General features: G+C 46.2%; 1 protein-coding gene across 2 annotated transcripts; it reads right to left on the bottom strand.

Moving 5' to 3' along the window:
• Positions 1-326: 326 nt before the first annotated feature.
• On the bottom strand, positions 327-17,503 carry c2cd2 (C2 calcium dependent domain containing 2). 2 transcript variants are annotated; one of them, XM_030101625.1, is made up of 13 exons: positions 16,659-17,503; positions 16,323-16,418; positions 14,255-14,374; positions 10,587-10,688; positions 9,898-10,005; positions 6,534-6,663; positions 5,133-5,241; positions 3,875-3,939; positions 3,666-3,781; positions 3,405-3,567; positions 3,075-3,319; positions 2,701-2,986; positions 327-1,994 (listed from the first exon to the last, which is right to left on the bottom strand). In XM_030101625.1, exons 1-13 carry the CDS (start codon positions 16,941-16,943, stop codon positions 1,774-1,776), a joined length of 2,046 nt encoding a protein of 681 aa, XP_029957485.1. In that variant the 5' UTR covers positions 16,944-17,503; the 3' UTR covers positions 327-1,773. The 2 variants fall into 2 exon arrangements, with proteins under 2 accessions (XP_029957485.1, XP_029957484.1); XM_030101624.1 differs by having other exon boundaries at positions 9,898-10,053.
• Positions 17,504-17,711: the final 208 nt, after the last annotated feature.

Raw genomic sequence — 17,711 nt, forward strand, 5'->3', positions numbered from 1 at the left:
AACATCAGGAAAGTTTGTTCGTCCTTAATCATAAGTTAAATTTTAAAAACGACCTCAACTCTTTAGAAGTAATTCTCGTTTGAGTCGTTTGAATTAAATCAAGGAATAAGTTTCATAAGTACTAATAATTTAAAAACCATAATAAATTTGAAAAAAAAAAACCAACAACCCACAGGTGGAGTCCAAACCAGAGGGACGGCAGTGTGTCGATTGCTTTAAAATCAGAGAGGATTTCTTCAGGACATATGAGCAGAAACTTAAACCCTCACCAGAAACTGTCTCACCGCTGACATTATGCTGAAATCATCCAGTGTGCCACCACAGACTCAGGTATTCAGTATTTATTGCTGAAAATGAATGTTAGTTACAGTCCCTGGAGGGAAACCACACTTTGTGTACAGAGCAGATGTCATAAAAAAAAAAAAAAAACATCAGGAAGCAGTTCATTAATGTCACTTCCAGCCCTACTGAGTACAGACCGACGCTCGCAGGCTGCAGGTAGCGCGCTCTAAAACTGAAAACAACCCTTTTCCTCAGAGTTCCAATGTTTACCAGCCTGACCAAGGCTTTCCCACTTTTCATGTTTTATGTACTTTTTAATGTTATTTTGGATGATCGGTTGTGATACAGAAAGACCTCCAACACTGCATCTGGACTGGAGAGGAGTGTTTTTCACTCTCAGGTAGTCTTCATGGTGTAAACACTCAGATATGTGCATAGGCTTCACGATGGCGGGGGAACACAGTGGAGATCCAGTCCGGGGGGAGGGACGACATCCTCAAAGTAAACTTTAAGGCAACCTGTCAGCTCGCTCTGCTGCTTCGCCTCCGAGTGGAATAACTTATGGAGAAACAGTAGTTAAGATGTCCTGAAAACAAGCTGCTCACAGAAAAAATACAATCATCAGCTGGTCTGAAAGGAACAAGACAAAAAAAAAAAAGAAAAAAAAAAGAAAAAGGAAACAGACTGGTTGCTCCCAAAGGTGTTCAAAGTTTACATATTTTCATGAATCCCTGGATTAAAAAGCTCTCCCTTCAAACGACCTGCTGATAACAGTGGAGTCTTTCAGGAAGACACAGGAGAAAGTTGCATATCGTCTCAAACACTGCAGAACGCAGAAAACGCCCTTCTTTTGAGTCTTTTTCCCACCTGCCGCTGACGTAAGGCTGACTTCTTCTGATAGCTCTGCAGCTTTTACACACACACACACACACACACACACGCACACACACGCATACAATAGATAATTTGTTGTCACTGGTGAGAAGTTCCAGGGATTTCATGATATTAGTGTGAGGAAGTAGTCGTGTTATTCTCCCGCCTGCACCGGCCGTGCAGCCGAAAAGCTCGTCTCCCTTTGAACACAGAAGAGCCTCCGTCACCAGAGCAGCTCCTGTCATTGCACCGTGTGACATAAAACGCTACTGGAAGTGTGCAAATCATACAAACACCACTCTGCTCCTCTTCGTCTTTGGTCCGGGTTTCCCCGCTCGGTGAGGTAAAGGGCGGCGGCCCGCTTCAGTCCCCCCTTCGGTCCGCGGCGGCGAGGCCTTAAAAAGCACTTAAAGACTTTTCAAAATGCTGCATAAAACCAGATTTTTTTTTGTTTTGTTTTTTTTTCTTAAAGAAGAAGAAACATGCAAAATGATATTCTCTGTGTGCCGTCGAGCCAAAACGAGACGCGGTCCTCATCCACACACAGTCTGCCTTGTTCAGGAAGCACGAGGTGATGGCGGCGGGCGACGTGGGACTGAGGTGGAGGAGGGGGAGGGGTCACGCGTGAGGCTCCCCCATGGAGGTAGAGCCGTTGGCTTTGCTCTTGTTCTTACTCCGGCGGCTGAGCAGGCGGCTGAGCGTGGCGGTGCGCCTGGCCCGCTCCACCGCCGCCGGGGACTCCAGGTACACCAGGTCGTTGTGCGACTGGCTCATCCCTGGGTCTTTGCGCTGGTGGCGGCGCCGGAAGAAGAGCCTGGCGCTCTTCTGCAGGAAGCTGCCTGTGGGAGGGAGGAAGAGAGAGACGAGTCAAGGCCGGGTCGAAGCGGAGGAGGCGGAGCAGCGGGACCCGGATGGCGAGTCGTTTTCAAACATTCTCTTTGATACAGATTCGCTCTGAGATGTTCACATTATTGTGCAATAACAGCTACGGCTGATTTCTGTGTTACAATCATGAATAGAAATATATCTCAATCTTAATGCGAAACACTACAAAAAAGCTGAAATAATATGTATTTTTACAACCACAAGTTTAAGAATTTGGAAAATCCTGGTAAATGTAGCTGCTTGATGACTTTGTTAGTAAAATTCTAAAAAACTAATACGAGCCACAGTTTAAGTCCTCATAGCTACTGAAAACAAACCAATAACACCTGTAAACAGACATAAGCATCTACTATTCTACTTGTATTAATATTGTGGGACTTCATTACAGTCGGACTCTACAGGCTCTAACATTCAGCCGGTCTGCGGTGGATCTGGGTTTTCTTGTGAATCGGCGTTCTCTCTCTACTCTACGACGAGCAGCGAGGCTCTCCGGGGAGCTGCGGAGGCGACTTACTCATCAGGACAGAGCATGAGCTTAGCTCTGCTCTCCTCTGAGGTTCAAACAGTGAGCGCAGAAGAGAGAAGAAGAAGAAGACGTGAGAAACGGACGGTTTGCTCCGGGGTCCGAGCCCTCGCCGCGTTTCCCCGGCGCCGTCTCACCTCGACTCTTCTTGCAGCTGGCCTCCGACACGCACATGGACAGCGAGGCGTGGTCCGCCTCCTCCTCCTCCTCGCCGGCCTGGCTCTCCCAGTCCGAGGGGGGCCGGCCGATCCGGCCGTCGCCCTCCCGGGGCTCCGCCCCCTCCGGGGGGCTGCCGCTGCTGCTGGCGCCCGACGCCACCGCCGCCGTCACGTCCTGAGTGGAGCCGCCCTCCGACATGGAGGCGTCCATGGCGGCGGCGTAGCCCGCCATCAGAGCCAGCTCGTCGTCCTGAGACAGCGGCGTCTGCGGGGAGGGAGCGCCACACTTCCCGTTAAACTGGCGTGGAGAAAGAAAGGAGCTCCGGCCGCTGGCGGGCGCCGCTGGGACTCACCTTGGCGATGCCTGAGATGATGATGGTGCTCTTCTTCACCGGCGACTTGAGCTTCTGCTTGGCCGACTGGTGCAGCTGCCGGATGGCGGCCTCGGCCACCGGGTCGGCGCCGTTGAGCATCAGCAGCTCGGTGTCGGAGGACGACAGCGCCTTGCTGACGGTGCCGCTCAGCATGGAGCCCTGCTCGGACACGCGGCGCTCCGCCAGCTTGGACCTGCCGGCCGGCGCCTTCTGGGTGGCGTCTCCTGGGGGGGTGGGGGGGCAAAGCAAGGCGTGGTCAGTAAAGCCCTCCTCTTCCTGACTGGACTGGAGACGTGCGCGGTTCTGTACCGAGGCTGAGCGGGAGCGGCCGGCCCGGCTTGCTCTTGACGGCGGTGATGGTGGTGACCACGGTGCCGCACGGCATCACCGTCCGGTCCATCTCCACCCTCTTGCTGGCGGCCGGGGTGGGGGGCTGCCACGACCGCACCTCGCTGGGCTCCAGGTAGGTGAACTGCAAACACACACACACACACACAACGCGTTCTCAGTCATGAGGGGTTCGGGGATTCGGGGAACGGGGGCGTTACCGGGGAAACGGCGAGGCTCTACCTCAGTGGTGAGCGACCCGGTCACTCCGTCCCCGGTCAGGAGGGCGAGCGTCTGCTGGCCTCTGGGCTGCTTCTTCACCAGATCCAGCGGCACCGACACCTGACCCAGCAGCGAACCTGGGAGGGGAAGACACCTCCGTGAGCCAGGAGTCTTGTGATGACTGGAAAACAGAAAGTCTCTTCTTCGCTCAGACACACGGGCATCCTTACTCTCCGGAGGCCGCCCCTCATTCAGCATCTGAATGTTCAGCTCTTTTGATCGGCCGTTCAGTTCGCTGGAGAGAAGAGAAACACTCGCTGTCAGAGCAGGTCTCTACACCTCCATGAATCAGTTGCAGCACAAAGCTTTTTATTAGGTTGTTTGACAAGACGCCTGTCAGGAGGGGAGTGTGTGAAAAGCAGGAAACGGAAAAGTCGAGCAGTGACGCGACAGAAAATGCCTGCAAAAATATGCAATATTCTGGCGAACAACCAGAGCAAGTATGGACAAATGTTCACCAAAGTATTGACGTGATCACCCGTTTGAAGATCATGAAAGTGAAACTGGTGGGTATTATGGGCATAATACAGCCTGTATGACGGTTCTTCCATTAACACGAATCTTTTTTTTTTTTTTTTTTAAGTCTTATAATGGAATAATTTTGGCAATTTCAAATATAAAAAAAATACAATAATGTAACAATTTTGTTCACTGTTACTGCAATAATGCCCAAAAAAAAAATCTAATAACAAGCAACTCTCACTGTAATGAAGCCAAGAATAGTCACTTTGGAGAGCTCAAATAACAAAACCAGCACATAAATTAACCCAGTACACAATAATTTAATATTCTTTTCCATTTTTAACATAATAAAGCCACAAATGTTATAACTTCTGATCATTCTCGATGAAATAATGCTCAAAAACAGAATAGTTTGACATTTCATAATGCAATAAAGCCAAAAACGTAAGAAGTTTTGACATTTTAAATCTAATAAAACCAATAGTGTAAAAAGTTTGGCCATTTTTAATGTCACAAAGCCAAAAAAAAAAAAAAAAAAACCTTGGTTCATACCAGTATAATTTTGATTTTTTTTTTTTAAACATAAAACCAAATATGTTAGAATTTTGGACATTTTAATGGAACAAATTTGACACACCTCAATGTCATAATTGGGGTCATCCTAAATCTATCAAAGCCAATAACATCAGAATTTTGGCCATTTCAAATGTAACAAAGCCAAAAACACATCAGTTTTAACCCATTTAAACAGACATTTACTCCATTAAATATATTAACATAATAATTTTGGTCTTATTCCACAGAATAACAGCAACTGTTATAATTTTGGCCATTTGAAAAGTAATAAAACCAACTATATCGTAGTTTTGACACATTTTACCTTCACTTCACTGAACTGTTCGTTTCATCAGATACAGATTTATGCGGTGATCAGTTCAAACGGTGTGGAGATCAGTCAGGACTCACAAGATGAAGGGCTGGTCCCAGGCGGGACGGCAGGTGTTCCTCAGGACAGAAGTGCTAAACCTCTGCGGCGGGTCGTCCAGCTGCAGGACGCACAGAGGACTCATGCTGCCTGCGAACGGCACAGACGAACCGGCGGGAGGTTAAAAAAACAGAGATGAGAAGACCGAACCTGCACTCACTGATCCACAGTCAGTAAATTATTTATACAACAGGCTCAAAAACAGCCGTGCGGAGATGCAGTGGTCAGTGCTCCGCCTCGTGGCGCGTGTGGCGGTTACGTGTGCGTGCAGAGTGTGTGTGTGTGTGTGTGTGGGGTTGTTTCTCTCTCCGCTTGTCCTGCTGACCTGTCCAGAAATGTGCCTGCAGTCAGCTGATCTCCCTCCAGACTCTCATTACCTGACATTTGACTATAAAAGGGCGAACGTCTGCTTCAGGACGAAGCTCGGCGCGCACGCTGCAGAGAACAACATCCTGCGCATGCTACGAGGGTTTTCCTCCGCCGCTTTTATCCAGTGCTCTGAACTCCAGCGGTCACGAGTCGGTCGCCGTGTTCACGCCGGCAGCAGCAGCAGCAGCAGCGAGCCGAGAGGCCGGCCGCCCTCTGCAGGAAGACACTGCTGCGTCACGCCTCTGCAGCACGGCGCGTCGGGCCGGACAGAATGCTTAAGGAGGACGTCTGGGTCTCCCGACTGCTGCTGCTGCTGACTCACAGCTACTGCCTGACTCAGAGCAGGACCGACCCAAACACGGTGGCTGACGGTGACGTTAAGGTCAAAGACTTCATCGCTCGCCAGTCCCAACAAGCTCTTATCCTGCACTCCCGGTGTCTTGGCTGACGACACCTTGCTGCTCCACACACACACACACAAACACACAGACACAGAGGGTGTGGTGACAATAGAAGTCTATCATTGATACTCCACAAACACTGTTCTGCCTTCTCCAGAGGATTAGATAAGAACTCTCCTGCCTGTTCTTCAGAGAGCAACAAGGTTTCAGTGTAACTGATGATTTTCTTTGCATCTTGCAACAGTGTCATGAAACAAACTCATGTCTGTTCATGTATCTTGTTCTCGAGGTGACTGAAGCTGAAGTGGTGAAAGGCGGCGGCGTCGCGTGAAAATTCATTTATCGTCTTCTGGTCACGTGGCGACAGTGAAACCTCTGATTGTCTTCTCAGCCACAGTGTGTCAGCAGTGACACTTCCTCCTGCCAGACTCAACTCTCAAACATCACTGCAGCCTCTGCACGCCCGCCAGAGGAGCGCCGCTCGTTTAGCCGATGAAACACTGACGGTTTCAAGAAAATGTGTGAAGAAATGTGCGACTATCACTCATGATTCCACAAAATGACTAAACCCCCAGTATGAGTGATCCAGAAGACTGTAGCTGTGGAACCGACCTGCAGCATCTTCCTCCTCCTCCTCCTCCTCTTCCTCCTCGCCGAGGGTCACTCGGATGTTTTTCACCAGCAGCTTCCAGTCGTGGGCGCGGGGGGGCTTCGGGGGCGACACCACTTTGTTGTGCAGCTCCTGTTGAAGAATTCAAACACAAGGCACAATAAATGAGTGTTTAAGACTTGGTTCTCCTCCTTTTACCCACCGGAGACACGAATATCTGACCGTGGAGGATTCGCATCTCAACAACATTCTGGATGGAATTCGAGTAACAAAAAACTAGAAAAATTTGCAGTTCCTGAAGAAACTGCAAGTGTGAATGCTGAGCTGAAAATGCTAAACTGTAATGCAGAAAAACTGAATAAGAAAAGGTGAAAAACCCTGAAATAAAGTTGAAAAAGGTAGAAAAACACTGCAAAAAGTTGAAAAAGTTTGAAAACACTGCAAAAAGTTGAAAAATGTTGAAAAAGGATCAAAACACTGCAAAAAGTTGAAAAGGGTTGAAAAAGTTTGAAAACACTGCAAAAAGTTGAAAAAGTTTGAAAAAGGTTGAAAACACTGCAAAAAGTTGAAAAATGTTGAAAAAGGTTGAAAACACTGCAAAAAGTTCAAAAAGTTTGAAAACACTGCAAAAAGTTGAAAAAGGTTGAAAAAGTTTTAAACCACTGCAAAAAGTTGAAAAAGTTTTTAAAAAGTTTGAAAACACTGCAAAAAGTTGAAAAAGTTGGAAAAAGTTGGAAAACACTGTAAAAAGTTGAAAATCGTTGAAAAAGTTGAAAAACGCTGCAAAAACTTGAAAAAAGTTGAAAAAGTTTGAAAACGCTGCAAAAAGTTGAAAATCGTTGAAAAAGTTGAAAAACGCTGCAAAAACTTGAAAAAAGTTGAAAAAGTTTGAAAACGCTGCAAAAAGTTGAAAATCGTTGAAAAGGTTGAAAAATGCTGCAAAAAGTTGAAAAAGGTTGAAAAAGTTTGAAAACGTTGCAAAAAGTTGGAAAAACTTTAAGAAAGTTGAAGAAACAGCAGAGTCAGTGTCAGAGTCACAGAGGATCAATAGAGCTCCAGTCTGAATGGAAAAGTCCAGACTCATCAAGCAGCAGCAGCACAACAGGTGTGTCTGTTGCTGTGGAGACCAGCTGCACAGCAGCCATGACAGTGAACCAGCAGTTCTTATGGAGTGTGCATGGTTGAGAAAATGTCATTCCTCGAGGACCCAGAGGTGACATTGAAAAAGATTTGTTCACAATCAGATTCAGAAGTCTTTCATGAATTTAATGGTGCAGGAATCATGTCTGTAGGATCATCCATTCAGCCACTGTGATGGTACGAACATGAGAGAAGTTTTGGATTTGAGTGAGAAAATCTCTCTCCAAAATGCATTGGAGCGGATGGGAGAAAATCCTGCGCTCTCCTCACAGAAATGCAGCTGGAGAGAGAACCGTTTGAGATAGAGACAAAATGACTCAATTGTACGGGTCACAACAAAAATGGCTACGTTTAGAGAGGTAATTGTGTAGATTGAGCCAGAAATGTGGCCAGGGGGACGAGAAAAGAATTATTTTTTTGGTTTAAATTCAGAGCCTCCCGCACTCTAAATTCCTTTCTCCCACTCTAGCTTTTCCAATACACACCCATTGTAAACTCCAAAAACGGCTGAAATGCTCTCCGTACTTGAAGGCTCACAGTTTAAATTTGGTAAAAGATCTGGACATGATATAACATACCTGAATAGAGGACAAAAATGCCTACATTTTGCAAGTAAAATGACGTGTCTACGTCAAAGTATGACAAAGTTGTAAGGGGTCAAAGTTGAAGGAGTTGAAAGGTCAGTTGAAGGGTTTTCCCATTGACTTCAATGTTAAAAATAATTTTAAGAAGTTGAAATATTTCAAAAAGTTGAACAAAGTTGAAAAAGTTGAAAAAGGTTGAAGAAAGGGTTTAAAAAGTTGAATAGTTGAAAAGTTGAATGGTTAAAATCGGTTAAGATTTGAAGAAGTTATAAGGTTCCAAAGTTTGAAAAAATCTCCATCCGTTAACATGGGGCAGAAATTTGCACAAAAGTTGAAATATTTCAAAAAGTTTAAAAGATATTAAAAAGTTAGAACATTGCCAGAATGTCCTTAAAAAGCTGCACAATTTGATATATGAATGGTTCAAATCGGACAAGATTTGAAGGAGTAGAAGCGTGTCAAAAAACGGCGGAAGAAGTCAGAATAATAATAATAATAAAGAAACAGGAAAATAAACGTGTGAATGCCTCAGGCATTCACACAATTAGCATTTAACCGCCTCTGGCTTTGAAGAGCCGATCTAATTCTCGTTACCAGGCGGATTATTCTCCCTTCATACTTGGTTGAGATAATGGAGGTCCGATAAGCACCTGATCGTTTTATAAGTATTACCCAATCTCTGCTGAGTCACTGGAGACAAAACCATCTCTGATTCACAGCTGGAGGACCGAGACGCCCGGAGCTTCATGGCAGAGAGCTGACGGTCGAAGATTAGCTTAAACACGAAGGAGTTTCCACGACCGCCCACTAGTGGGTGCTGTTTGTGCACGTGGTGCACATACACAGGAGCAGAGTTTCAGAAGAGGCGTCTTCTCCCCTCCATTTCCTGTGAACGGATTCTTAAATAGCAACAAGTTTTTACAGTTTTCCTTGAAACCGTTGTGTAAACAGAACCTCATTTCAGGTCAGATGATCCGACCGTTTCTTCTCCTGCTCTTTGTTTTTGTCCCGATTCAAATCAGCTGCAAACAGCCTCCAGGAGATCCAACTGTTGACTTCTGTCAATGTTTTCCTCATTTCAACAAAACGTGCCAAACTGTAGTTTATTCACAAACTCATCACGGAAATCAGAAAATGTGGAGGATGGAGAGAATATCCTCCTCTGTCAGAACACAGTTCCTTTTTCCCCCCATATTAATATCTGACTACTGGTGTTTTATGGTTGCTTTAATAAGTGCCATTCAATTCAGAAGTACTTCACATTTATATAATAGCAATAATAACCCATTATTGTGTAAAAGAAAACCGTTACACAGGCGGATTATTGTCAAAAACAAAACAGTGTAATACTGTTTCAATAGTGATCTTTTTTTTGTATTGCGCAACAAAAATACATGATAAAAACATGAATTAAACTGTTGAATTGATAAATAACAGGTTGTTTCATCATGGACAATAGATTTTGGATTTAAATTTCAATCAAGACGCGTTTTTTGGGGGCTCTGGTCAGACGGCCTCCTGTACTGCCACATTTAAACTCAGGGCAGAGTTTCGGCTTCGCAGTGCGTTTCTTGGCCGATTTTCCTGCCTCGGCTCTTTACGGTATACGGCGGCCACGCCTTGCTTTGACCTCTGCACTCACCTTGACCTCTGAGGGCTGAGCGGGCCTGCAGCTCAGCAGCACTGAGGGACGGCTCGCACACAGCAGCTGCCTCAGCGCCTCCCTCACGGCGGCCACGCCGGCGCCGTCCTGACGGGTGGGATCAGACGGGTCACGCTCCGCGCTTGTTGCGTTCAGCTGGAAACCAGACGTGAAACCCTGAACGTCGCAGGCTTCCCTTTAACAAATCAGCTTATTAAATGTGAAATTTGCTCATGAAAGCGAGAACGTTTAGCTTGACATTGATTTTTTTTTTTTTAATCAGGGCGTCGTCACACGCTCACGTTGAGTTTATGATAAGAGTTCATTTCCATTTGCTGGGTGGAACCGAGGTGTGTTTTCAAAACGCTCTCAGCTTTCACGGCTCTTCTTTGCGTCGAGTTTGCATGTTGATTTGCCTGTGTGGGGTTTCTAATGCTGCCTGGTTGAACTGGGACTTTAAAATGAAAACTTAGTCCTTTGAGATGATGTGACAAACAAAGGGCCCGCGGGCCAAAATCGGGTCATAAAACAGTCATCAAAATGTCAACAAAAACTGCCTATAGGTCGAGACTGTAGTCATTTTAAAACATTTATCAGAAAACAGACTTTTTCAATAGTTATACTCTAATAGTCGTGCATGTTTTTCTCGTCTCTCTCGCATCACAGCATCTCCGTCCTGTAAGGTTCACCTGGGTGGAGGCCGGCGTCACCCGCAGCGCCCGCTCCTCCAGCGGAGACACGTCCCAGCTCACCTTCACCTCGTCTGCAGCCTCTTCCATCCGCAGATGAAGCTGAGGGACAGAAAACAACAGAAATTCAACACACAGAGCCTGAAGAGGTCATGCTGTCAGATTCACAAACTCAGACCCGATGACCTGAGAAACATTCTGCTGCATGCTGTAATCTAGTTTGCAGTGAGATTTATGAGCAGAGTGATAAAAACTATTCCTTCAGATTTATTTCTGACAGCAGGCAGCTGCTCATGAGTGAGGAGGTTCACGAATACCACAGGAGTTAGGAAAACATGTCCGGCCTTCGCGATACTACAGCTTCTCACTAGAAGTACTTTAAATACGGTCAAGTTCTGAGTAGAAGTGTCGTCGTATATTTGGGCTCTAATTTGAATCTCCTGAGTTCTGCATAGTTTATATCGGTGTTTTTCATTATTTTAGCTGCCTTAATTCTCATAAATCCTTCAGGGTTTAGTAAAGGAAAAATGAACGAAACTGCATGAAACATCTGAGAGTAACGTTAAAGTAACGTCCTTGTGTTGTTTTGGATTACCTACGAGTGAGTTGGACATTAGCTGAACTTAATCGCCACATCTGACTGACGAAACGCGTCATGAACACTTGTGATTGTTCCAAACAGACGTCGGTCTTGTTGGGTTTGTAACTCTGACAGGAGCTTTCGTCAGCGGCTGAATCACCACTGCCATTCAAAGACGGAGGGACATCACAGGAAAAGCGAGGAAGACGTGCGATTATCACCGTTCAATCCATTATCACCGGTTAGTCTTGTGTTGATGAAGACGTTCATTCAGAAAACAGTGCGTCTTTGTGCACATGCACTGCGGCCTTTCCAAATTCCTCCCATGTCTCCCGGTTGCCTAGTTTTCCAGAAGGTTTTGCAGTGGATGGATCTCACAGATCTCCTGCCTGGCTGGTTCTCTCCTCTCATGCTTCACTTCCTCCTGCTCCTCCCACAACGCGTCATCCAAAGCATTTCAGGAGCAGCGTTTTAAAGAACTTCAGTTTCCTAACAGTTTCCACCTTCTGCAGCCTCCGATATGTGAGGCGTCTGAATCACATCCGGCACGGTCCTCTCGTTTCCGCTGCATCAGGAGGTGAATATTAGACCTCGGATGCAACACGACCCCCTCGTGCTGCCTGTCAATGCTTAGGCTCTCTGAAGGAACTGGTCGTTACTTCCACCACAGCGGAAAAGGTTTGAAGGTAAATGCCTGGATCCGAGTCGAGTGAGTTTGTGTTCAAGAAATACGTTGGAATAGAGTGAAAAGGTGAAGGCCTGTTTGCACTTTTGCAAGTGAAAATACAAAACCTTCAATGCTTTTTAGGTGTCTGTTTACATAACAGCGCTGCTCTGAGCCACTGAAAACAAAGTTTTTAAAGACTGCTCTCAAAGTGCAAAAAAAAAAAAAAAAAGCTCTCAGTCGCCATGTAAACGGGGGAAAATGCAACTATTTGATAACGTTGAGGCTACTTCTTGTAGAAACGCTGTGACTGTGCATGGCTGTAAACAGTATCTGACAGAGTCCCAAATGTGTGCAGATTTTCATCCCGAGTATCGGCGCTCATGGATGACAGTCACCTTTGAACAGCTGTGGTCAGACATGCATCTTTAAGAACAAACCACACTGATGAATAGAAGCCAAAGTGTGTCAGGATGATGGACGCAGCATGTTTACTGCACAGCCCTCGACACCTGGATGCATGAAATGTGCCTGTTAGCTTCAGAGTGCTGCTCTTTCCCTCATCAAGCCTTCATCATCTCTTCCTGCCGGCTCACCTTGAAGTCCTAATCATGTTTACACCCATCAATCTGATGGAAATGGTTTTACAGCAAGCGAGGCTCCGTCTGATGGGATTATTGCCATTATTACCACTGATTTGTTTGTTTTTGCTTAACGGCCATTCAGAAAAAAAACAAAGTTGACAAAAGAGAGGAGAGAAAGGCGATAAGTGAGCGGGGCCATCCTGCCCCGGCATGTCTGGATTCCACTCCCAGACTCCACCGGCGCCTCGGTGATGCCAAACAAAAGCCTCATCAGATAGTGAGATATTGAGAAGCAACGCCGGGACGGACCTGAAAGAACGTGGCGGCGGCTGGAGATAAGGCCTGGATTAGTTCAGACGGGAAGATTCAGCAACAACGCCACTTCAGTCTGCAGTCTGGGCATGAAATGGTTAATATTCACAGCCAAGCGATGCTAATTTTTATGTTTGCATTTCAAAGAGGAGGAACACGTGTCACATGAGCGTCCCTCCTCGCATGCGGCGGGTCATGCGCCGCCGCGTTCAAAGACAAAGTACACAGCGGCGCACCTCTGTGTACTCGCCGTGTTATTGTGCATGTGTGTGTGTGTGTGTGTTCCGTAAATGCTCCGGGGCTTCTGTTCCACGCACACCGGCCGGGACTGTTCTAGCTGGGACGCCGGTCAAAAGCTGACGGGCGCTTTGAAAAGGCCTCTCTGACTTTTCCAGACCGAGGCCAAACAGCGAGAGTGAAACGGAGACAAAGAGGCTTCCTTTATGTCCCAGCAGCAGCGCCGGCGGATCCACCGCCAAAACAAAAGCGCCAATACTCCTAATCCTGACTTTAGCCTCCTAGCCTTCTAACTGGGGTTGTATTTATGGCACAATGAGCTCAGGGAGGTGACAAGCACCTTAGAGGATTAAAAATAGCCTCAATACAATTGGGTTAGCACTCATAGCCAACTCCATCCTCAACGCTGGACAAGATCTGAAACTTACTGCAGTTGAACAGAAGCCAAACATGTCCCAAGGTGTCAAGCGTAACGCCCGTGAGAGGCTCCAACCTGGCCAGATCACAGAAATCAGTGACGCTGATAATGAAGACAGCAAACTAGCTGCATCCTCAAAGTCATGCAGTCAAGGGGGAGTTTTAAAAAACATGCAGAAGTCAACAGTTTCTGGACATTTCACTGTATTTTGGTTTCTTTAAAATTGGCTTCATGTTGGGATTGTAGTCATTTGCAGATGTAAATGTCTGGATTTGCATTAATATAGACATTTTCATCACGTATACTCTGCACCACAAAAAAAATAAAAACTTTAAAGATTAAATTTAAAGGTTACTCTGGCAGTATCTCACCGATCCGGCCCACTCAAGATGACATTCGGCCGAGTGCTTCCCCTGAACTATAAACGTGTTCCACACCTCTGATCAAGAGCCTCCTGTGATTTCAACACTCAGGTGGGGAGGGAGTGTTGGGCAACCTGGGACGGATCCAGCAGCACATTTCAGTTTCCAAACGAGCGCTAAAGCAAACAAATGAGTCCAATTTCCAGGTAAGCACACGGATTCATAATCCATTTGTGTCATAAGTGCAGTGTCTCATTAATCCTCCGCAGGCCCCCTGACTGATGTGAATGTCGATAAAGCGGCCCCTGCCTTACTGGAAACGAGCCCAACAGTGATGTTAATGAGGTCTTTGGGACGTTGGCCAAGCGAACAAAGACATCCCAACTATTTCATCCAGTGGCCGCTGCCAGCAGCGAGCCAACGCTGGGCGGCTGCGTCAGTAAAACCCGACTGCAAAGACTTCCAGAGGACGAGTCCGCGCCGTTCTGATTCAACACACGGAGGACGGTACCTGCAGCTCCAGTGGGGCGATGCACACCGTGTATTTACAGGGATCGGCGGCGGACGCAGCCGTCGGAGCGGCGCTGACGGAGAACTGAAGCTCGTCGCCGACCACGGTGCAGCGAGCCACCTGTAGGAGGACAGAGAGACAGACGTCAGCGTGACGGAAACACGCCGATGGTGTAAAAACCGTGAGGATGACGGCGTCTCCAGGGAGCTCAGGAGGCATTTCGGTTCATAGTGGAGCAGGTGAAACAGAGAGGCAAACTGAATTTGGCCACCTTCAGTTCAGTGTCACGCCTCACTGAAAGAGAATCTTCAAATACAGGAGGACCGAACGCTGAGCTCTGTGTGGTTTTGAAGCTCCAGCATGGTCATCGTCTGAAACAAAGTGCTCATGGTGACATTATCTTCTTCTGATCTAACATACAAAGTTCTGTTTCCACAACAGTTGGGACATGTGTGTCCACATATGTGGCTTCCAGCAGAGGATCATGTTTCGTTCTTATCAAAGGGACAGCTGATGACAAGATGACAAGTACAATCTCTGCTTATCGAATATTTACATAGAAAATAACTTCCATATGTAAACTTATGATTTGGACACAGGTAAAGTGCCCACATCCTACTTCCTTTTTTTTATTTTAACACTTTATTTGTAATTTTCCACATCTTATTTTCTATTTGCAGGTTTAATAACTAAGAACAATCCGCAGAAAATCTTCCAAAAGTCCTTTAAACTGCTTCGTTCTGATTTTTTGGAACCTTGAATGTACTTCCACAAGCTTTTTGGGAAAAACACATAAAAAAAACAAATCTTATTTTTGCAAATGTTGCTTCTTAAAATGATCAAAAAACACTTTAGATTACTAAATTAGATATATTTTTTTTTCCTTTGAGTGATCATTATCTCCTGATATTTATTGCCTATTTGTTAAAACGTCTTCGTGTTTTAAACATTTATCACTGCTTGGTGAGCGTTATGCGAATTAGAACTACAAAGTAACTGTGACTAAGAGTGAAATAATGGAATGAACTGTACATGCTTTGTGTTAGAGTTTAAATATTTGTATTATGTCAAAACACTTTACGTTCTTGGTTAAAAAGTGTTTAACTACGCAAAGAAAAACTCGTGATCTGGCTCCAGAAGGCATGATAAGTATATTCAATCATCCGAAATTAAAATAAATCACCCTTTACAGGAACAGAATGTGACTTTAACAGAGAAAGTTCAAGTGTCCTGCTAATGGGAAAATGTTTACTCAGTGCAGCGTGTTTGAAACCGGTACGGCAGCAGCTCACTATAAGTGGAAAGCTAAATGTAAACATAGTTGCTGGTGCATTCCTGTCTGCCTGCCTGCTCCTCCTTAGTGCTGAGCTTGACAGCTATGTAAGCTTCTTAAAAACGCACGCACGAGCACACACACACACACAGCATGACGGTGAAAATAAGCCTCCGCTCATCAAACCGCACGCGTTCGACAACAGAGCACCTGGCATTTCGCTCCATATCATGATGCTCACAAAGAAAGGGCTGAGTGTGCATGAGAGCGCCACAAAGCCGACCAGGGCGGCTACGTGCCCATCAATCTATCCCTATCCGACCTCCGTAATCAAAAAAGAAGACAGGAGCCATCCCAGGGCAGATCACACACTGCATTTATCAGTTTCTGTGGCTGACAAAAGAGGGATCATTGTTTCAATTAATTCTTGGGAAAACGTATTGATTCGTGATGCATTTCAATAATCAGAGAGAGCATGTGGAGTTCTGAGAGCAAGACTAAGCAGATTACTTTGGCATATCTAAATAAATAGGAAGAGTATCTGTACCAAATCTGGACTGAGGATGAGTCAGAGTGAGCCTGCTGCGGGCTGAAATGCAGCACTGGATGCAGAAACAAAGACGACGACGGACACCGGCCACACTGTAAATGTTTCCAGATAGAACTCCAGCTGTATGCTGGAAATCTAAGGTCAGAAGATTTTCCAGGAATAAAGATATTTGCTAAAAAGAGGAACAGCTATAAAAAGAGAGCAGATGCATTGATTGATGAGGAGGAAAATGCGTTCATGTATACCTTGTTCCGGGCAGACTTCTGAAAGCTGGACACTTGACTGATTGTGAGATCTGACGCCTCGAGGCCATCCTCTTCAAAAGACAACAGAACTGCACCCTGATGAGGGAGAAGACACTTTTTAGGAACAATCAAGCCTTTGTTGTGGAAGTCGCCAATGAATAAGCAATCATGTATGTGGCAGGGTGCATCTGTTCTGAAACAGGTGGCTTAGATGTGGTGCAAGAAGGGCTGTTTCATGCCAGAGGGTGGGATGTGAGGGTGGGAATGGGGGTGAGATCAGACTAGGAGATGTTGTGTAATCTATTCACATTGTGAGAGTTTTGATTGGAGACTCACCCCTCTTCTTCTGGCCTCGTCATTCAAAGCCCTGCACCAGGCTCCTCTCCACTGACTCCTCCAGCTGTCCAGTGACAGCGCCCATCCCAGCAGCGCTGCTGCTTCCTCCTTCTCCTCCGCATTGTCCCCGACAGCTCCCCGATCGCTCCCTAAGACCCCGTGCTGGAAATACTGTAGGAAATACAGTATGAGAGTAACCAGGGACGCGATGAACAGCGTGACCATGCATAGCCACTGCGGATCCTCCAAGCCCAGATACGAATTGGAACTTTCCGAGTCGGACATCCTTCGCACGATGAACACGGCGATCACAGCTCAGCACGCCTGATCCGAGAAACTACCAGGAAGCCTCATAGTAATCGATCAGTCTCATCTGATCAGCTCCATGTATATGCGCATTGTCGTCCGTGCTGCGGCGCACCAAGTCTCGATAAAAGTCCCAGAAGAGTAGTTAGAGGAAGCTCAGAGAAGTCTTTGTAGAAATGAACCTTCACAATTCACTCCTCCTCTCAATAAATAAACCTGCAGGACAGTGCGCGCGCGCACACACACACATACACACACATACATACATACATAGATACACACACACTCTCCTCTCATTGAATGCGCCTGTTAGCTCCGTCGGCTAATCTTCGCCTCGGTTCGCTTCACCCAGAAATTCCTCACGAGCCACCGCGCCATCAAAGTTTCCCCCAAAATGTCTCCTCTACTAAGTGTGCGGTCCTGCTCCAGCAGGCGGTGTCCAGACTTCCCGGGGGGACATGGTGGAGGCGGACGGAGCGGTCCTTCCCGGTCCTTCCCGCTGGACTCGGCTTGGTCGGACTGGACGAAGTTACCGTTCACGAACGGATATGTGGCACAAACTTTAAGTCCCACAATGCACCGCGGCAAAGGCGAAATAAAGCCAAAAAAGCTAAATGATGCGTTTAATTAAATACTTACACTTGGAAATACATTTAAAATTCATAATAATGTTTTATGTGACTTTTAGCATTAGTTCATGTACTGAAAAAAAACCAAATGTAAACAAACACGTTGCGGGACAGGTAT

Source organism: Salarias fasciatus, chromosome 10 (assembly GCF_902148845.1).
Source record: "Salarias fasciatus chromosome 10, fSalaFa1.1, whole genome shotgun sequence".
Lineage (NCBI taxonomy): Eukaryota > Metazoa > Chordata > Actinopteri > Blenniiformes > Blenniidae > Salarias > Salarias fasciatus.

Excerpts from the sequence above, each read along its gene's own strand:
- c2cd2 (XM_030101624.1), bottom strand. The coding sequence starts at position 16,943 with ATGTCCGACTCGGAAAGTTCCAATTCGTATCTGGGCTTGGAGGATCCG. Across the intron at positions 5,242-6,533 it reads GGAGGAGGAAGATGCTGCAG|GCAGCATGAGTCCTCTGTGC; the intron begins GTCGGTTCCACA and ends TGCCGTTCGCAG. Across the intron at positions 2,987-3,074 it reads TCATCTCAGGCATCGCCAAG|ACGCCGCTGTCTCAGGACGA; the intron begins GTGAGTCCCAGC and ends CCCTCCCCGCAG.